This window comes from Rattus norvegicus, chromosome 4 (assembly GCF_021556685.1).
Source record: "Rattus norvegicus strain SHRSP/BbbUtx chromosome 4, alternate assembly SHRSP_T2T, whole genome shotgun sequence".
Classification (NCBI taxonomy): domain Eukaryota; kingdom Metazoa; phylum Chordata; class Mammalia; order Rodentia; family Muridae; genus Rattus; species Rattus norvegicus.
Window position 1 is genome coordinate 138,918,948 of NC_141537.1, and position 19,056 is coordinate 138,938,003.

At 36.0% G+C, this 19,056-nt stretch overlaps 1 protein-coding gene across 3 annotated transcripts in view; it reads left to right on the forward strand.

Moving 5' to 3' along the window:
• Positions 1–19,056, forward strand: part of Cntn6 (contactin 6) — a 397,730-nt gene that overhangs the window by 345,976 nt on the left and 32,698 nt on the right. For all 3 annotated transcript variants that reach the window (NM_013225.2, XM_087656200.1, XM_087656201.1), the window contains 3 exon segments: positions 17,228–17,403; positions 17,756–17,873; positions 18,502–18,660. In NM_013225.2, the coding sequence (NP_037357.1) occupies positions 17,228–17,403; positions 17,756–17,873; positions 18,502–18,660 (453 nt within the window).

The following is a 19,056-nucleotide window of genomic DNA, read 5'->3' on the forward strand; positions in this document are numbered from 1 at the left end:
TGAATTATAAAATATTGATACCGAGATTATTCATCAGCTTTATTGAAACTTCTAATTGTTGATTAAATATATATTAAATCTTAACACTGGTCAGGTAATTATTTCATTTTCCTTTCAATGCAACAATTAAGTTTGGAGTGGATTCTTGGTTCTCAAATACTTGAAGCTTACAAAATTTCAAGTGTATTTGTAGAAACAAACAAAAACATACAGTATTTCCTAGCTTCTATAGAACTGTAAAGTGTCAGATGAAAAACAATCCAAGTAATATTGTTTTATATAAGAAATATAAATTTGATAATGCAAGTATAGTAATAGCCCATAGCCCATTAAACAGTTAGAGCTTTGAAACTGAATAGCTGGCATGTCTAATCTGTAGGCTAGAATCTGCAGTACAGTCTGATAGAATAAATGCAAGTCCTACTTTTGATTATTACTTTGTATATAGGTCTATATTTAATGGGACATTCTTACTTTCTATGAGAACCTTGTATATAGCCTTGCATAATTCCTATAATTTCCTGGTGATTATATATATGGATCAATGATGTCTCTTACTTAATTGTATTTTTTTTCATTCTGGAATTATTTCCTATTTAACTCTGTGTTATTTAAATATTAGCATACAAGATATATGTCCAATGGTGACTTCAGGTAACCTTGCATATATGAAACATGACAAGCACGGTTATTCTGTGCTTTGAAGTTAAGTGATATCCAATTGTGGTAGATTATAACCAAAGCACTACATGTAAATTTTAATGTGCATAAACATATCTTAATAGATAATCTTGGCATGCCTCAAAATAACTAATGGTGCAGATTTGTGGTTTGTATGCATGAGCAGTAAGAGCATATTAAAGAAATGTTATTTTTTTCTACTTCTAATTACCTTGAATCCGAAAAACAAAAACAACATCATACTAATTTCTTGTTTTGTTCTGCTCTAAGCATTATTGGAGAGCAATAGCTTTGAGTTTTCTGTGTTTTCATGCCCTTCTCTGTTTCCTTAGTTTTCGGTGGACACAACAATAACTCAGTTCCACATTTATTTTGCTTTCTATCTTCCATGACAATCTGTGTGCTCCTGTGCACAATGCAGGTGGAGAACCCTGTCACCCTGCAGGACATTAGTGCTCTGTGGTTACTCATCATAGCTAACTTCTCTTGTGCCCACTGGCCAGAACACGTGCATTTCCCCCAGCATCTTCTCCCCAGTATCCACCATTGCACAGAAGGTTTTTATGTATGCGGGCATGCTTAGAGATTCCATGTATAAATTAGTTCATACAATGCTTTTTCTCTTTTTGAAAATAGTACTTATAGCACATTAAGCCTTATTTCACATGTCATCCTGGAAGATCTGTGCTGTCAGAAATAAAAATTCCTCTGATCAATGGTCTGAATAATATTCCAGTATTCCAATGGCACAATGTTGTGATAGCCTTTCTTTTGTTTATCCTTTCAATGAATATTAGATGTACACTATGCTTTTATATATTAGTTATTGTGAACCATGCTGTAATGAACATGGGAATGTAAAAAAGTATAAAGCAAACAGTGCTGGGTAATACGAAAGTTCTCATGAAAAGTTTTAATGGCGTCTTCATATTGTTTTATTATTTTACTCTAAAGACTACCCAATTAACAATGTCATTTAGAGACCATGTGTTATTTTTGCTTCACAGCCTTAACAACACTTATCTCTTGTCTTTCTGTTAATAGCGCTTCCAAAAGGTGTGATTCTTTGATTTGCATATCCTTGATGATAAAGAGTGTTAAGTATCTTCATAGATATCTCTTGGTCATTTATACCTTTTCTTTGGGGAAAATTATGTATTTATGTACAAGCTGCGTTACAGTCATGTTAATCAAGCACTTATCTTTAGAAGAAAAACAATTCCAGAAGAAGCATGGAGGTAACAAATAAAGAGAAATAAAAAGCAGATTAGAAATCAGAAATATTCACAAAGTTAAGAAAGGAATCATATTTCCAAAGAATATTTTAATGTTTCCAATCTTCACAAGTATCTTGTAAGGAAAAAATTCATAGAATTATATCACCTATTTGAAGTGTTATTTATACACTATCAGACTTTATGATGGTATCTTAGCAACACCTCCTGTCTTGTTATAGATATATGAAAGGAGTGCCACATGTTTGTTCAGAGAACAAGCTGATTATATATCTTTGTACATTGTAGATCTTGGGGTGGAGTTGACAACTTCAAGCAGTCACCTTGGAAACATTATCACTCACAAATGAAGCTTTCAACCATGTCATTGATATAAAAGAAAACAAAAGATAATAAAATTATTAGATTCATCATGGCCAATGATGCCACTTACATTTTTATTACCTCATTTTACCTTCACAATGGTTCTATGAGATTATGATATGTTAAAAGCATTCTGGACTATTGATATATTGGACCAATTTATTGTCTTTAAGAAAAACAGATTTCATGTTTCTGACAGGTTTTTATGTAATTAGTTTCCCTGTCTACTAGATAATTCATAGCTGAAGATCAATTAAGGAAACATCACTGGTAATTATGACAGTGTACACATGAGTAAAACTATCAAAAGTGTCCTGGATTCTATGACATTTTCCCTTATATCACCAAAAAGCATGATTGCTATGTAACACTATTTTGCTGTGGTGACTTTGCCTTGCCAATGTATATCAAAAATGGTTACTATTAAGATTCCACCATTTTTCTTTTACATGTAGGATAAATTTTAAAAAGTATTTATTTTTATTACTTTAGATGCTGTGGGAAAACAACGTCTATGATGTAGATCAATTTTCACGACTGTCTCCTATTGAAAAAATCATTAAAACTGCACATAAAGTTAAATAGTGTGGTACAAAGAGTCTTAGGTACATGTTACCCGATGTGGACATTTAAAAAGAACTATTTTCTAAATTTGTTTCATGTATATCCTTATCGACAACCCAAACATATATCATAATGATCTGTAGGTAAATTCTGTATATTATATTTTATTAAGCATTTCTGGAGGTATTTTTAAAACAGAAATAATTTTTAACATAAAACTATAATAGTGTTACCCTCTTAAAGATGAGCAACATTGAAGATTCTAGTTATCATGATTTTCATGAATATTAATATGTATTTCTGCATATTACTCGCATGTATCTATAAAATCCTTATTTCACAAGATAAATTGAGTATACAAATGGAAATATTCTGTATTTGTTAAGTATGGAGATTCTTGAATTACTGTGTGTCTGTAACCAAAGAATTCTTGAGCTCTCATTGCATTTAATTGTCCTATGGAGTTTTGGGTATTTGTTCAATTCACAGGATTAAATCCTCATAAAGTTGGACTGCCATGTCTACATCTGAAATTTTTCAGATTTGATTTATTTAATTTGTAGTAAACCCTCCCCAATCCACAGTATTGGACAATTTATGCTGCTAAATTTAATGCAGTGTCACATTTTTCCTAAAATAGAAATGTCATTTTAAAATTTTATAATTATTTCTCCAAACTAGCATTTGAGATAAATGCACAAATTCACTGGAGAATCTTAAGAAAAGTCCATATTCACGGATCTCCCTTGAAATCTACTGATTCAGTATTTCATGTGGCAATTGAGAAATTTATATTTTGAGCATATCTGACAATAAATTCCTGTTCATGTGTAATTTTCAAATCACTGTTCTACACATATTAAGAACATAAATGGCATATTCAAGAGAAATAAAATAATGCAAAATAGATTAATTCATCCTTTTTTGCTCCAATATAAAGATCCTTAATAAATCTAAAATTTTGTGAGTGATAGTCTACCACAGTCCACTTCCCCTCATTTAATTTCAGACTCCAAATCTCTCACTTATTAATAAATTGCCAGTAGTCTTTTGGCATTAATGAACCTTAGGTAACATGAATTCTCTCTTAGAATAGACCCACACTTAAGAAAGGACTAGAATATATGAGAACATGTGCATTACATTGGTTTTGATAGGAGCAATTTGAAGAAATCACGGAGATGCTTGACTTTATCAACATGTTCAAGAATATGCAAATAATGAAATTAATGGATTAAAGCCAAGTCTTATTTTTCCTTGCAAATACCGTTAAAAACTGCATATTTGTGTAACTCAAGTACTGCTCCTGTTCTCTGCAAGTATAATCTTGCCATTCTAATGTGCATATATTGAGTTTTCTTTTGGTGCTGTGCATGACTGCAAAGTGATTTCTGTAAGAGAATAATTAGGGCTTCATGGCTGTTTAAAAGTCACATACATACAATTGGGTTGGTTCTCACACAATTTGGGGAGAGGACCATGAAACCTAAGCACTGCTTTGTTTACATAGGTGAATATTCAAAGCAGATACTATGCATCAAGTTTTCACTTTTCTTGGATAATACAGTTAATCCTCCCTGGGTAGATCGTAGTTTCTATTCTCCTTGCTGTGACAGAATACTGAACTTAGTGAACTTAATAAAGAAAGTATTTTTTGAGAGGATACAGTCCATGGGTACAGAAGGCATGGCAACAGAAGCATAAGGTAGCTGACCGCCTGCATCATTACTAAGAAACCTGGGGAAAAAACAAATACTGGAGTTTGCCTGACTTGCTCATTATCCCCATTTAATTTCATCTTGGACCTTAACCTATGGTACAGTAGCACCAATTTTCAGGATGCATTGTTTTGCCTTCGTTTAACTTGTTTAGAAATACTCTCAAATTCATGGCTAAGATGTGCTTCCCAAGTGATTCCAAATCCACTCAAGTTGACAATATGCAAAATAACCTTATCAGAAACACTGCCCCTTTCATAAAGAAAAATGTGTTCTTTTTAAAAAAAATTGATAAATTAAAATTGCATATATTTATGGAGCACAGTGTGAGGTTTTGATATGTTTTTATTGTTATGTTGTTAAATTAAGCTAATTAAAATACTAGTCATGTAATATGCTTATTGCATTTTAAAATGAAATTATGCTAATTCTACTGCGAAAACTTGAGTATGTGATATATTATTATTAACTACTACTCATCCTGCTGTTTTATAAATGCTTAAACATCATGTTCCTATCTAGATTAAGTTTTGTTCCCTTTGACATGTTGTCCTCTTTCCCCATCTTTCCTTTCACATTTGCCTCCTAAAACTCTGTTATCTTCTATATCGTAGTCATTTGTAAGACTGGACTTATTTGCATGGTACACCAGAACTGCCCTGAGACACTTTACCCAGACTCAAACCATCTCTTGCTGAAACATGCCCGTATTTAGTTTCACATTCCCGTTGTCTTTTGCTTTTTTTTTTCTTTTCTATTTTTCGGAGCTAAGAACTGAACCCAGGGCCTTGCGCTTGCTAGGCAAGCGCTCTACCACTGAGCTAAATCCCCAATCCCACATTCCCATTGTCTTAAAGTTCTTTTTTTAAGTTCATTTTTCTGGGATATTTGATGCATTTACATTTCAAATGTTATCCCCTTTCCTCCCTCTCCCATCCCCCTCCCATCTTCCCCTGTCTCTAAGAGGATGGACCTATTTCCACCCACCAACTCCAACCTCAATGCCCTGGCATTACCGTACATTGGGGGAATAAGCCTTCACAGGACCAAGGACTTTTCCTTCTATTGATGCTGGACAATGTTATCCTCTGCTACATATGAAGCTGGAGTCATAGGTCCCTCCATATGTAGTCATTGGTTGGTGGTTTAGACCCTGGGAGCGCTGGTGGGGTTTGGTTGGTTAACATTGTTGATAGTCCTATGGTGTTGCGAACCCCTTCAACTCCTTCAATCCTTTGTCTAACTCCTTCATTGGGGTCCGCATGTTCATTCCAATGGTTACCTGCAAGAATCCTCATCTGTATCACTAGGGCTCTGGCAGAACCTCTCAGGAGACATTCACATCTGGCTCCTGTCAACAAGCACTTTTTGGCATCAGCAATAATGGCTGGGTTTGGTGGCTGCATATGGCATGGATCCCCAGGTGGGGCAGTCTCTGGATGACCTTTACTTCAGTCCCTGCTCCACTCTTTGTCCCAGTATTTCCTCCAGTGAGTATTTTGTTCTCCCTTCTAAGAAGAAATGAAGCATCCATATTTTGATCTTCCTTCTTCTTGGGCTTCATATGATCTGTGAATTTTTTCTTAGGTATTCCAAACATTTGGGCTAATATCCACTTATCAGTGAGTGCATACTATTTGTATCTGCCTATCTCTGTACCAATTCTATGCAGATTTTATCATAATTGCTCTGTAATACAGCTTGAGGTCAGGGATGGTGATTTCCCCAGAAGTTTTTTATTGTTGGGAATAGTTTTCACTATCCTGGGTTTTTTGCTTTTCCAAATGAATCTGCAAATTGCTCTTCCTAATTCTATGAAGAATTGAGTTGGAATTTTGTTAGGAATTGTATCCAATCTGTAAATTGCTTTTGACAAGATGACCATTTTTTACTATATTAATCCTGCCAATCAATGATCATGGGAAATCTTTTCATCTTCTGAGATAATCCTTCATTTCTTTCTTCAGAGACTTGAAGTTCTTGTCATACAGTACTTGTATTTCATTTGCTTGGTCAGAGTCACACCAAGGTATTTTATATAATTTGTGGGTATTGTGAAGGGTGTCATTTCCCTAATTTCATTCTCCTCATGTTTATCCTTTGAGTAGAGGAGGGCTACTGATATATTTGAGTTAATTTTTATATCCAGCCACTTTGCTGAAGTTGTTTATCAGCTGTGAGTTCTCTTCTGGAATTTTTGTGGTCACTTACGTATACTATCATATCCTCTGTAAACTGATATTTTGACTTCTTCCTTTCCAGCTTGTATCCCTTTGACCTCTTTCTGTTGTCTAATTGCTCTAGCTAGGACTTTAAGTACTATATTGAGCAGGTAGGGAGAGAGTGGACAGCCTTGTCTACTCCCTGATTTTAGTGGGATTACTTCAAGTTTCATTGCATTTATTTTGATATTGACTACTGGTTTGCTGTATATTGCTTTTCCTATGTTTAGGTATGGGCCTTGAATTCCTCCTCTTTACAAGACTTTTATCGTAAAGGCATGTTGAATTTTGTCAAATGCCTTCTCAGCATCTAATGAAATGATCATGTGGTTTTATATCCTTGAGTTTGTTTATGTAGTGGATTACATTGATGGATTTCCATATATTGAACCATCCTTGCATCCCTGAGATGAAGCCTACTTGAGCATGGTGAATGATAATTTTGTCTTCCAGGATTTGGGTTTGAGAATATTTTTGAGTATTTTTGCTTCGATGTTCCTGAGGGGAATTGGTCTGTAGTTCTCTTTCTTTGTAGGGTCCTGTGTGGTTTAAATATAAGCATAATTGTGACTTCAAAGAACGAATTGGGTAGTGTTTCTTCTGTTTTAATTTTGTGGAATAGTTTGAAGAGTATTGGTATTAGATAGTCTTTGCAGGTCTAAAAAGAATTCTGTACTAAACCCATCTGGTCCTGGGTTTGTTTATTTGTTTTTTCTGTTTTGTTTTGCTTTTGTTTTTGTTTTTTGGTTTTTTTGTTTGTTTTTAGTTGGAAGACCTTTTATGACTGCTTCTATTCCTTTTGGGGTTATAGGACTGTTTAGATGGTTTATCGATCCTGATTTAAATTTGGTACCTAGTACCTGGTATCTGTCTAGAAAATTGTTCATTTCATTTCAAACTTGTTGAGTATAGGCTTTTGTAGTAGGATATGGTATTTTTTTAAATTTCCTTAGTTTCTATTGTTATGTCTCCCTTTTCATTTCTGATTTTGTTAATTTGGATACTGTCTCTCTGCCCATCACTGCACTTGTTTTCTAAGTAATGTCTAGTGGTGTGGTGGAGCATGCATAGATATATATGCAAGATGATGATTCTCTGCAGGAGCTCAGGCCTACAGCAAGCATGTGAAAACGTGGCCCATTGTGCAGGTATGCATATTCAAGCCTAATGACTGTCAGCAGAGCCTGATTCCCAAATGAGATTGTAAGGACATTAGGATCCACATCCATGTGGCTACATGTGATAATAGAGGTAGCAGTAGAAAACAGCTGTGAACAGCAGCAAAGGCTGCTGATCAGAAAATGTTGCGATCCAGTGGCTGCCTTCAGGCTGAGAACAGGCCAGCTTGCCTATATGCTGCTGTGGCATTTTTTACTGATGTTAACATTTCTGTCTTAGGACCAAGGCAGGAACTGTTATTAGGCAGGCAAAAACTTTTCCAGCAAATTATTACAAATAAAGCATACTTATATGTTTGGGCAGTGCAATAAAGTATATCACGTGGTTGCATGAATTCTTCAAAGAGTTTAAAAATCTATGAGTTTTGAACACTCTTGTGACATGGTAAAACTAATATCCACAGGGCTAGAAATAAAAATTTAATTTGAAGATTATTTGATTCAAGGACAAAAGCACTATTTTTATATGAAGCTTCAGAAAAACCAAATATTAATGAGTTTTTCTTGTAATTTAAAATACAAAATGGAATGAAGAAGTGATTTTTGAACTAATACACAAATCATAAATCTACATCAGCTCCCTCTACCGTGTTCATAGTTTATACCCCATATCAGAATCATCAAAGTTCTTTCATATACATTGACCTGAAAAAATTAAATGAAAACTTACATAAACTAGATTTTTTAGTGCCAAGAGTTGAAATTATTTTAAAATAAAATTATTGCATGTCTATTAACGGCTCTAAATATTCTAAATTTACATTTCAAAGTAATTTATCAGAAGTTCACAGTAATTTTGCAGTCTGAAACTGCAGTTAGTAGTTCTAAAAATGTTATGTTGGCCTGAAAGGTCCTTCAGAAAATAAAACATTTATCAAAAAAAAAAGCATTTATCACGCACTTGCAAAGAGCAGAAATGTAGCACAAGTAATTACCTCAATTCAAAATGAAGCTGCTAAAAATATAGATTCCAACAGTCTGATGAGTCTTCAGAGAAGCAAGTAAGAAAAATACAATAATCAAGATATATGTTATAGTATTTAGATTGTATTTTATATTAAATTATGATAGTCGAAACATGTGTTAGAATACATAAATACTACTTATGTATCAATATTACACTTATTAAATTTTATAGATAGTAAACTATTTAAAGAAAAATGCCTTTTATTAACTTAAAAATGCCCTTTATTAACTTAAAAACAATTTTCCTTATCTTTTGAACCTAGCTCCTATTTTATCTCACAGTGGGACCTAACACTTACGTGACTTGATGAGGTCTGTCTCTTTCCTGTTTGTGATTGTATGAGGACTTCTTGTTTCCACAGTCACTCATGTCTTCCTGTCTGGGTCACCCAAGATTTTATAGCAAAATGGCTCCCTTGCATATTCCAAACAGGTTTCTTTATAAAATCCTTTGCAGCATAGAGAGTGTTGTTCTCTCCTATTACTCTTGAGCTTTGCCTGGAATTCTTCTTTACCATGGGCTTCTATGTTAATGCAATTTGTCTTCAGTAAACTAATTCCTCAACAGAAGAACATATTAATGTAGTGACTTTGCACAGAACTGCTAACATTTTGGCAATAGAATGGCATTATATAGAACAGTATACAATAGTACAAGCTCACACATAACAGTCTCCCCCATTACAAGGGAAATGTACATTATTAGTTTTTTAAATGTTAAAAAATTATTTATTATAACCATTGATATAAATCATTCAGAAGGGATAATTAAATTGTATATAATGCATATATAAACAAACAGCTTTATTTAATGTAATTTTGTTCAATATTCAGCTTAATAAAAAAGTAGAAAATAGTTTAGGTATGTCATTAAATGAACTAGTATAAAACAAACAAACAAAATCTATTGAGTAACTTGCCCAGAGTCAATATTTAGAAATGAGTAAGACATTGTAATAAAACCTGAACCAAAATAAATCTATAAGAAAATAAATTATTATAAGGTAATTGTAAGACTAGAAGTACTCTAAAAATGGATTAGCTAAAACAAATGCAGTTTTGAGCACACAATAGGAAGTAAAAACAAACTCAGGATTCTCTCTTTGATAAGTGGATATTAGCCCAAGAGGTCGAATTACCCAAGATGCAATCCACAGACTATAGGAAGCTCAAGAAGAAGGATGACCAAAATGAGGATGCTCCCTCTCCTTCTTAAATGGGAAAAAATGTCCATAGAAGGGGATATGGAAAAAAGTTTAGAGCAGTGACTCAAAGAATGGCCATTCAGAGCCTGCCCCACATGTGGACCATATATATACAGCCACCAAAACTAGATAGGATTGATGAAGCTAAAAAATGCATGCTGAAAGGGACCGGATATAGATCTCAACTGAGAGACACATCCAGAGTATGTCCAATACAGAGGACAATGCTAGCAGCAAATCACTGAACTGAGAATAGGACCCCTTTGGGGGGGGGAATTAAAGGAAGGATCAGAAGAGCTGAAGGAGCTAAGAAATGTTCAACATCTTTAGTCATAAGGGAAATGCAAATCAAAACAACCCTGAGATTTCACCTCACACCAGTGAGAATGGCTAAGATCAAAAACTCAGGGGACAACAGATGCTGGCGAGGATGTGGAGAAAGAGGAACACTCCTCCATTGTTGGTGGGATTGCATACTGGTACAACCATTCTGGAAATCAGTCTGGAGGATCCTCAGAAAATTGGACATTGAACTGCCTGAGGATCCAGCTATACCTCTCTTGGGCATACACCCAAAAGATGCCCCAACATATAAAAAAGACACGTGCTCCACTATGTTCATTGCAGCCTTATTTATAATAGCCAGAAGCTGGAAAGAACCCAGATGCCCTTCAACAGAGGAATGGATACAGAAAATGTGGTACATCTACACAATGGAATATTACTCAGCTATCAAAAACAACGACTTTATGAAATTCATAGGCAAATGGTTGGAACTGGAAAATATCATCCTGAGTGAGCTAACCCAATCACAGAAAGACATACATAGTATGCACTCATTGATAAGTGGCTATTAGCCCAAATGCTTGAATTACCCTAGATGCCTAGAACAAATGAAACTCAAGACGGATGATCAAAATGTGAATGCTTCACTCCTTCTTTAAAAGGGGAACAAGAATACCCTTGGCAGGGAAGAGAGAGGCAAAGATTAAAACAGAGACTGAAGGAACACCCATTCAGAGCCTGCCCCACATGTGGCCCATACATATACAGCCACGCAATTAGACAAGATGGATGAAGCAAAGAAGTGCAGACCGACAGGAGCCGGATGTAGATCGCTCCTGAGAGACACAGCCAGAATACAGCAAATACAGAGGCGAATGCCAGCAGCAAACCACTGAACTGAGAATAGGACCCCCGTTGAAGGAATCAGAGAAAGAACTGGAAGAGCTTGAAGGGGCTCAAGACCCCATATGTACAACAATGCCAAGCAACCAGAGCTTCCAGTGACTAAGCCACTACCTAAAGACTATACATGGACTGACCCTGGACTCTGACCTCATAGGTAGCAATGACTATCCTAGTAAGAGCACCAGTGGAAGGAGAAGCCCTGGGTCCTGCTAAGACTGAACCCCCAGTGAACTAGACTGGTGGGGGGAGGGCGGCAATGGGGGGAGGGTTGGGAGGGGAACACCCATAAGGAAAGGGAGGGGGGAGGGTGATGTTTGCTCGGATATCGGGAAAATATAAGAAATACTCAAGTTAATAAAAAAAAAATAAAATGTAAAAAAAAAAAAAAAAAACAATGCCAACCAACCAGAGCTTCCAGTGACTAAGCCACTACCTAAAGACTATACATGGATTGACCCAGGGTTCCAACTGCATATGTAGCAGAGAACAGCCTTGTTGGGGGACCAGTGGAACGGGAAGCCCTTGGTCCTCCCAAGGTTGGACCTGCCCAGGTCAGGGGAATGTCTATGGGGGGCATGGGGGTTATGGGGGGAACACCCGTATGGGGGAGGGGGTGGGGATGGGGGATTAGGGATAGGAAACCGGGAAAGGGAATACCATTTGAAATGTAAGTAAAGAAATATATCTAATAAAAAAAGATTACAAAGAAAGAAAGAAAAAAATAAGAAGAATAAGCCCAACTGTGACTTTAGGAGAAAAACACTACTTAGAATCTTGAAATTTAGTAAATTAATTTATTCATGAAAGTTTCTGTATTTCCTTTAAAAATTTAAGCATAAATTTTTATTTGTTTGCATGGATGCCATTACATTCTTATTATTAAAGCATATTATTTGGTGAATTTTGTTTTTAGAAATTTCCATAAGCTTAGTTTCCATTAATTCTGGTATTAATTACTTGTACAGGTTGACAAACTAAAATACCAAATCTTGATCTCTGTTCATAAACAAATCAGAGATCTTAACAAATGTGCCCCAATAAAACTCACTTAGTAACTAGAGCTAGAGAAAAGAAACAAGATGTTGAAGTTTAATGAGGGCATATGACTTTGTTTATCAAAGGAAACCCCAAGATCATCTTGTTTACTTCCTAGTGTATATATTATTACTTAATGCTTTGGTTGACAGCCCTACCGCCAACGATTATGTATCTAGTGCTTAACAGAAGTATGGATAGGTGAGAAGTCCCCAATAAATGATTGTTATACATTTAAAAGCTGGGGTAATCTAATGAAAGTATAATAATTATATATCATACTATGATCATCTCTTATTCATGAAGCTTTGTCATTGTATAATCAATGAACAATGCATATAGGAAATAATTAGTCTAATTTTACCACTGTGTACCATCTTAAAGAAGAAGTGGTTGTCATTTTTAATGCTTAAAAATTATTTTAATTGCATGATCTAAAAACTTAAATCAGGACGGTTTGACTCTACCAACACATCTAATTAGCCAACTCATCGCCCACAAATATAAATAAGATATTAGTGTTTTTTCTCAAAGAAACTACTAGAGAATAATGTTGCCATAATTACTAAAAAACGTTGTTTAAAATGTTAGATATCAGTTGGGAAAGCGGTAAGGAAGACTTAGAGTTGTGGGTGCAAACAGCTATTAAATCCCTTCTTCAGAGTTTTCTCTGATTAGTGTATAACAGAATGGATCTAATATGGAAAACCTGATTTTCCATTACCAACATGTATTTATTTAAGCAGCTTCTTGGCGAAGGCTGAAACTTTATGTATACTTTTCCTTCTGCACAATGGCATTTTGTTGATTTTCAACTTATGCTGGTCTTGTAAATGTTGCAATAATGTCTATCAACCTGTGGAGCCACCCACCCATCCACTGCCTTTTTTTAAATTTTTAAATTATTTTAGCATCTTCTTCCTTGTAGGTCCCTGTGTTTTGTGGAGGGGAGTTTGATGAAAATAATCCCATTCAAGACTGAGTTCTCCAAAGCCTCTCACTCACTATCTTGTTAGTTATCTACTTCAAGAAGTTTCTCTGATGACAGTGGATGTGGGCTCTACAGACGTAGGAGGATATAATTATGAGTCATATTATTACTATGTTTCTTTAGCAAAATAATAATAGTGCATTCTCAATTGAACCCATGACCTAATCTAGTTTCTGGCTATTGGAAATCTATTCAGGGTTAGGTATTCATTTCATCTCATCGAGTAGACCTTACATCCAATCAAAAAATGTTCCGTTATTTCCACAGGCTTTGTATCACTATTAAACTAGTTTACCTTACAGGTAGTTCACCCTTGTCAGTCACGGGGTTTATAACTGGGTGATATTCATTACTAATTTTCTTTACCTGTAGTGTGAAAAGTACCGTCTAGAACTATGAAAGCTAGTCAGTACGAGTGAAGGTTTTAGTTGGGCACGTGCTAAATTTCTCTATGCTTTATGACATAAGTGTGTCTTCAATAGAGCCTTACGATCAGAATTTGGAATGTAACTAACAATCTTGGCAATTTCTTGCAATGTTTGGGGTTTCCATAGAGGCTGACTGGCCCACAACTCAACAAGACTTAATATTTCTTGGTAGTAGGGGTTAAGTGGTGGTATAAGATACCTAGCTGGAGCATTATTTCTCCAATCATACAATAACTCCAACTAATGTTTATATTTTAGGAAGCTTCTATGTTAACAGGTCTCCAGAGATGACAGAAATCAACATAAGACTTCATATACAGAATCTGAAAGAAGAGAGTTGGGAATAGGCATGTTTTTTTGTCACAGGGAAACATATGGCACAGAAAAGCATAACCATTGAGAATACCGATCGCATGCCACTAAGAGCAATGAGACTCCAGGAAGCTAAAAAGCTTCTATGTAGCAAAGAATATCAGCAACTGAGTAAAGCAGCAGCCTACAGAATGGGAAAAATCTTTACTAATTATACATTTGACGGAAGGTCAACACCTAGAATTGTAAGGCACAACAAAACAAAGCAAAAGCAAACTAACTAACAAACAGAAAACCTTGAGCAATAAAAAAATACCATTTTAAAATGAGGTATAGATATAAAGAGTTCCCAAACGATGAAACGGGAGAATCTGAAAAACACTTTTAAAATGTTCCCTCTCTCTAGCCATCAGAGAAATGTAAAGTGAAACTACTTTGCTATTTCACCCTACAGCAGTTATCATGACCAAGAACAGTAGAACAAACGAAAGCTCATGATGTGAGGATGAGGAGAAAGAAGAAGACTTATTCATTGTTGGTAGGTTGCTAAATAGGACAACCACTGTGGTAATTTGTATGAGGGTTCCTCAAAAGCCGGGAAGTCATCTATAACGGGTACAGCTGTACTACTTTTGGGCAAATTCTCAAAGGTATCTACCTCTTACTACAGAAGTTCTACGTCATCCTTGTTCACTGATGTCTATTCCAAATAGTGAGAAATTGTCAACAGCATAGATGCCCAAAAACTGAAGAGTGGATAATGAAAGTGTGGTTGGTACAAATGCACAGTGGATGATTATTCAACTGTTAACAAAATTATAATTATGAGACCTGCAGGTAAATTGGTGAAGCTACAAATAATCATTTTGCTTGATGTAACCCAGTACTCAAAAAACAAATATGGCCCATTTTCTCTTATATACACAGAAAAAGAGGGACTATGGGAAAAGACAAATCAAACTAAAGCACTTTTAAAAATGTATATGGAATATCCTTTTTAAAATAACCAACTTTAAATCCAATTTGGGTTTCCTGTGTTTTCATGGACATTGAATCATTTACTGAATTATTTTCAATTATCAGGGGCCACAACATTATGAAAACTGACTCTCCTTTTCCCAGAAACTATTGAGTACCCTTAGTTCATCAATCTTATGTGAGTCTCAATACTTCTGTTATCTATGTTACAATATTTACTGGCTTCATCTAGTGAAAACAGGTACAGCTACTGCAACATCATTAAGAAAGCAGTTCTGTCAAATTCAGAAGCTACTGCTTGTCTCCAGGTCTCCCACACTCTGACACTTAGGATCTTTGTGCCCCCTCTTCTGCTGTGTTTCCAGAGATTTGGGTAAAGGGTGGTACAGATGAATTATTGGTCTATATCTTTTTTTTATTTTTTTTACACTCTAGATTTATTCCCTTTCCAATACGACCTCCTACTGTGCCACATCCCATACCTTCCCCCACCCCCATCTCCACTAGGATGTCCCCACCCCACCTACCCCACCAGACTTCTAAACTTCCTGGGGCCTCCAGTCTCTTGAGGGTTAGATGTATCTTCTCTGATTGAACCCAGGCCAGAGAGTCCTCCGCTGTATATGTGTTGGGGACCTCATAACAGCTGGGGCGTGCTGCCTGGTTGGTGATCCAGTGTCTGAGAGATCTCAGTGGTCCAGGTTAATTGAAACTGCTGGTCCTTTTACAGGGTCCTCCTCAGCTTCCTCCACCTTTTCCATTATTTAACCACAGGGGTCAGCAGCTTCTGCTGATTGGGTGCAAATATCTGCATTTGACTCTTTCAGCTGCTTGTTGGCTCTTTCAGAGGGCAGTCATGTTAGGTCCCTTTTTGTGAGTTCTCCATAACCTCAGTAATGGTGTCAGACCTTGGGTTCCCCCAACCCCCACCCTGAGCTGGATCCCCTTTAGGCCTGTCTCTGGATCTTCTTTTCCTCAGGCTATTCTTCATTTCGATCCCTACAGTTCTTTCAGACAGGAAGAATTATGGGTCAAAGTTTGACTGTGGGACAGCAACCCCATCCCTCACTTTAAGCCCTGTATTTCTGCTGGAGGTTGGTTCAATAAGTTCCCTCTCCCCACTGTAGGGCATTTCATCTAGGTTCCAACCCCCCTTTTAATCCCTAGGTTTTGTCACCTCCAAGGTTTCTAGTGCATTCTGGAGGGTCCTCCCAACCTCCTACCTCCCAAGGTTGCCTGTTTTCGTTCTTTCTGCTGTCCATCAGGGCTTCAGTCCTTTTCCCCCACCAGATCGTGTTCCCCTCTTCCCTCCTTGTCTCCTTTCCCTCACCAGTCCTTCCCTCCTTTCCCCCTTATGGTTATTTTCTTCTCCCTCCCAAGTGGGACTGAGGCATCCTCACTTGGACCTTTCAGCATGTTGACCTTTTTGAGTTCTGTGGACTATATCTTGAGTATTCTGCACTTTTTTGACTAATATCCACATATTAGTGAGTACATATAATGCATGTTCTTTTAGGTCTGAGTTACCTCACTCAGGATGATATTTTCTAGTTCCATCCATTTGCCTGTAAATCTCAGGATGTTCTCATTTTTAATGGCTGAGTAGTATTCCATTGTGTAAATGGACCCCATTTTTTCTGTATCCATTTTTGTGTTGTGGGACATCTGGATTGTTTCCTACTTCTGGCTGAAACAAATAAGCCCACCATTGACATAGTGGAACGTGAGCCCCTGTGGCATGGTGGGGCATCTTTTGGGTATATTCCCAAGAGTGGTTTTCTGGGTCTTTAGGTAGTTCTATTTCCAATTTTCTGAGGAACATCCAAATTGATTTCCAGGGTGGTTGTACAAGTTTGCAATCCCACCAACTAGGGAGGATTGTTTTCTTTCTCCACATCCTTACCAACGTGTGTTGTTACTTGAGTTTTGATCTTAGCCATTCTGATTGGTATGAGGCAGAATCTCAGGGTTGTCTTGATTTGCAGGTCTACATCTTAAACAGCAAGGTGGTATGTATAAGATTTTAAATGAAAGATGTTTTTATACTGAATATTTTGATGGCTTACTAACCTCTAATGTTAGCATCCCATTAAAATGTGTATTATACAATCATATCCTGACATTTTAAAAAGATTTTAACAAGTAATCTTTTCTCAATAGAGCGAACGGTCATTACAGTACCACCGTCTAAAATGGATGTTACAGTTGGAGAGAGCATTGTCTTACCCTGCCAGGTGTCTCATGATCCCACCATGGAAGTTCTCTTTGTTTGGTACTTCAATGGAGATGTCATAGATTTAAAGAAAGGAGTGGCTCATTTTGAACGAATTGGGGGTGTAAGTGTCTGAAATTGTTAAGTTCTTCATAAAACAAATAACGTTTTATTTGACTCAACATGGTTCATAATCATTTTCTCTGTCTTTATTCGCAGGCAGAATCTCTGTCTGGGTATAAAGCTGCATCTGCTTTTGTTTTGCTTTATTTTATGTATTTCAAAGAAATACTTGTTTTCTGGATGCAATTAGAGTAAAGGGGATAATAAAAGGGATCAATTATAGAAAACTATAATAATCAGTATATCTTCTAATTTCAAAACTGTCTTATGTTTAATATCTACCCAGCTGTAAAGAAAATGGGACCTGCTGTGTGTGATTATGTTTTCATCCAGACCCCTCTCTCTGTCTTCAGGAATCTGTTGGGGATTTGATGATAAGGAATATTCAATTAGGCCATTCGGGAAAATATCTATGCACAGTACAAACAACACTAGAACGCTTGTCTGCTGTCGCTGATATCATTGTGAGAGGTAAGCAGAAATCGGGAAAGAATGGTTCTGCTTTTCATTCATGATCAGAAATGCCCACACATAAATGGCAGCTGTTTGAGGGATTAAATGAGGATAAAGAGATGAGGAACTTTTTGTTTCGTAAATTTCAAGATTTGATTTTATTAGTTGTGTGGTTATAGACACACACACACACACAAACACACACACACACACACACACACACAAATGACTGTGCTTAGCACACTGTACCAATTCCTAATATTTAGACTGCCTTCTATTTGTAATAAACCATTAGTGTCCATGCAGACTAAGTGATGTGGGATTTTACATTTGGCCATATTAATTATATTTACTTGAGCTACATTTGGAGAGAGAATGGATATAAGTTTTGAAATCTCATTATTCTATGCTATTCAATAAATGGTTGTCCCTTCTCTCTATAGATGGTATTTCTAATCTAATGTGTTATCTATATTACACATCAGGATAAAATGGATTGTTAGGACTTAATCTCTAAGTGTGTGCTATAAATAGTTTGTATTCAGTAATTTATTTTCTATATATGGCAAGTAAACAAACCATTCTTGTCTTCAGTTGATGTGTTAAAATATTTCCAACACAGCAATCATAAATGATATTTCTCCAGGTCCTCCTGGTCCCCCAGAAGATGTAAAAGTGGAGCACATCTCTAGTACCACGTCCCAGCTCAGCTGGAGACCTGGTCCTGATAATAACAGCCCCATTCAAATTTTTACCATTCAGACTCGGACACCCTTCTCTGTGGGCTGGCAAGCTGTTGCCACAGGTAAGAGATCAAGGGTATTTTTGACGATTGTCTAATAATAGTACTCATAATGTTTTAACTGGTTAATTCTAATAAACATGTTTTGTTACCCCTTATTTTACTAATATATATTACCCCCATGATAAAACTGCAGATTTCTCACACTAATAATGTAATAATACACTTAAAAGATTTTTCTAAAAAAAGATTAATCAAGATTAGATAGGGATATGTTATGAAACTCAGGAGTGAAATCAGTAAAATTGAAACAACATAATATGCAATAGAATCAATGGAATGTAGAGTTGATCCTTCAAAACAAAGCGAAGTTTATAACCAAGGCATTCGAAGAGAAAAAGAATCCCAATTTCAAAAATTTGAAGTAAAAAAAGAAGACTTTACAACAAATAATGAGGA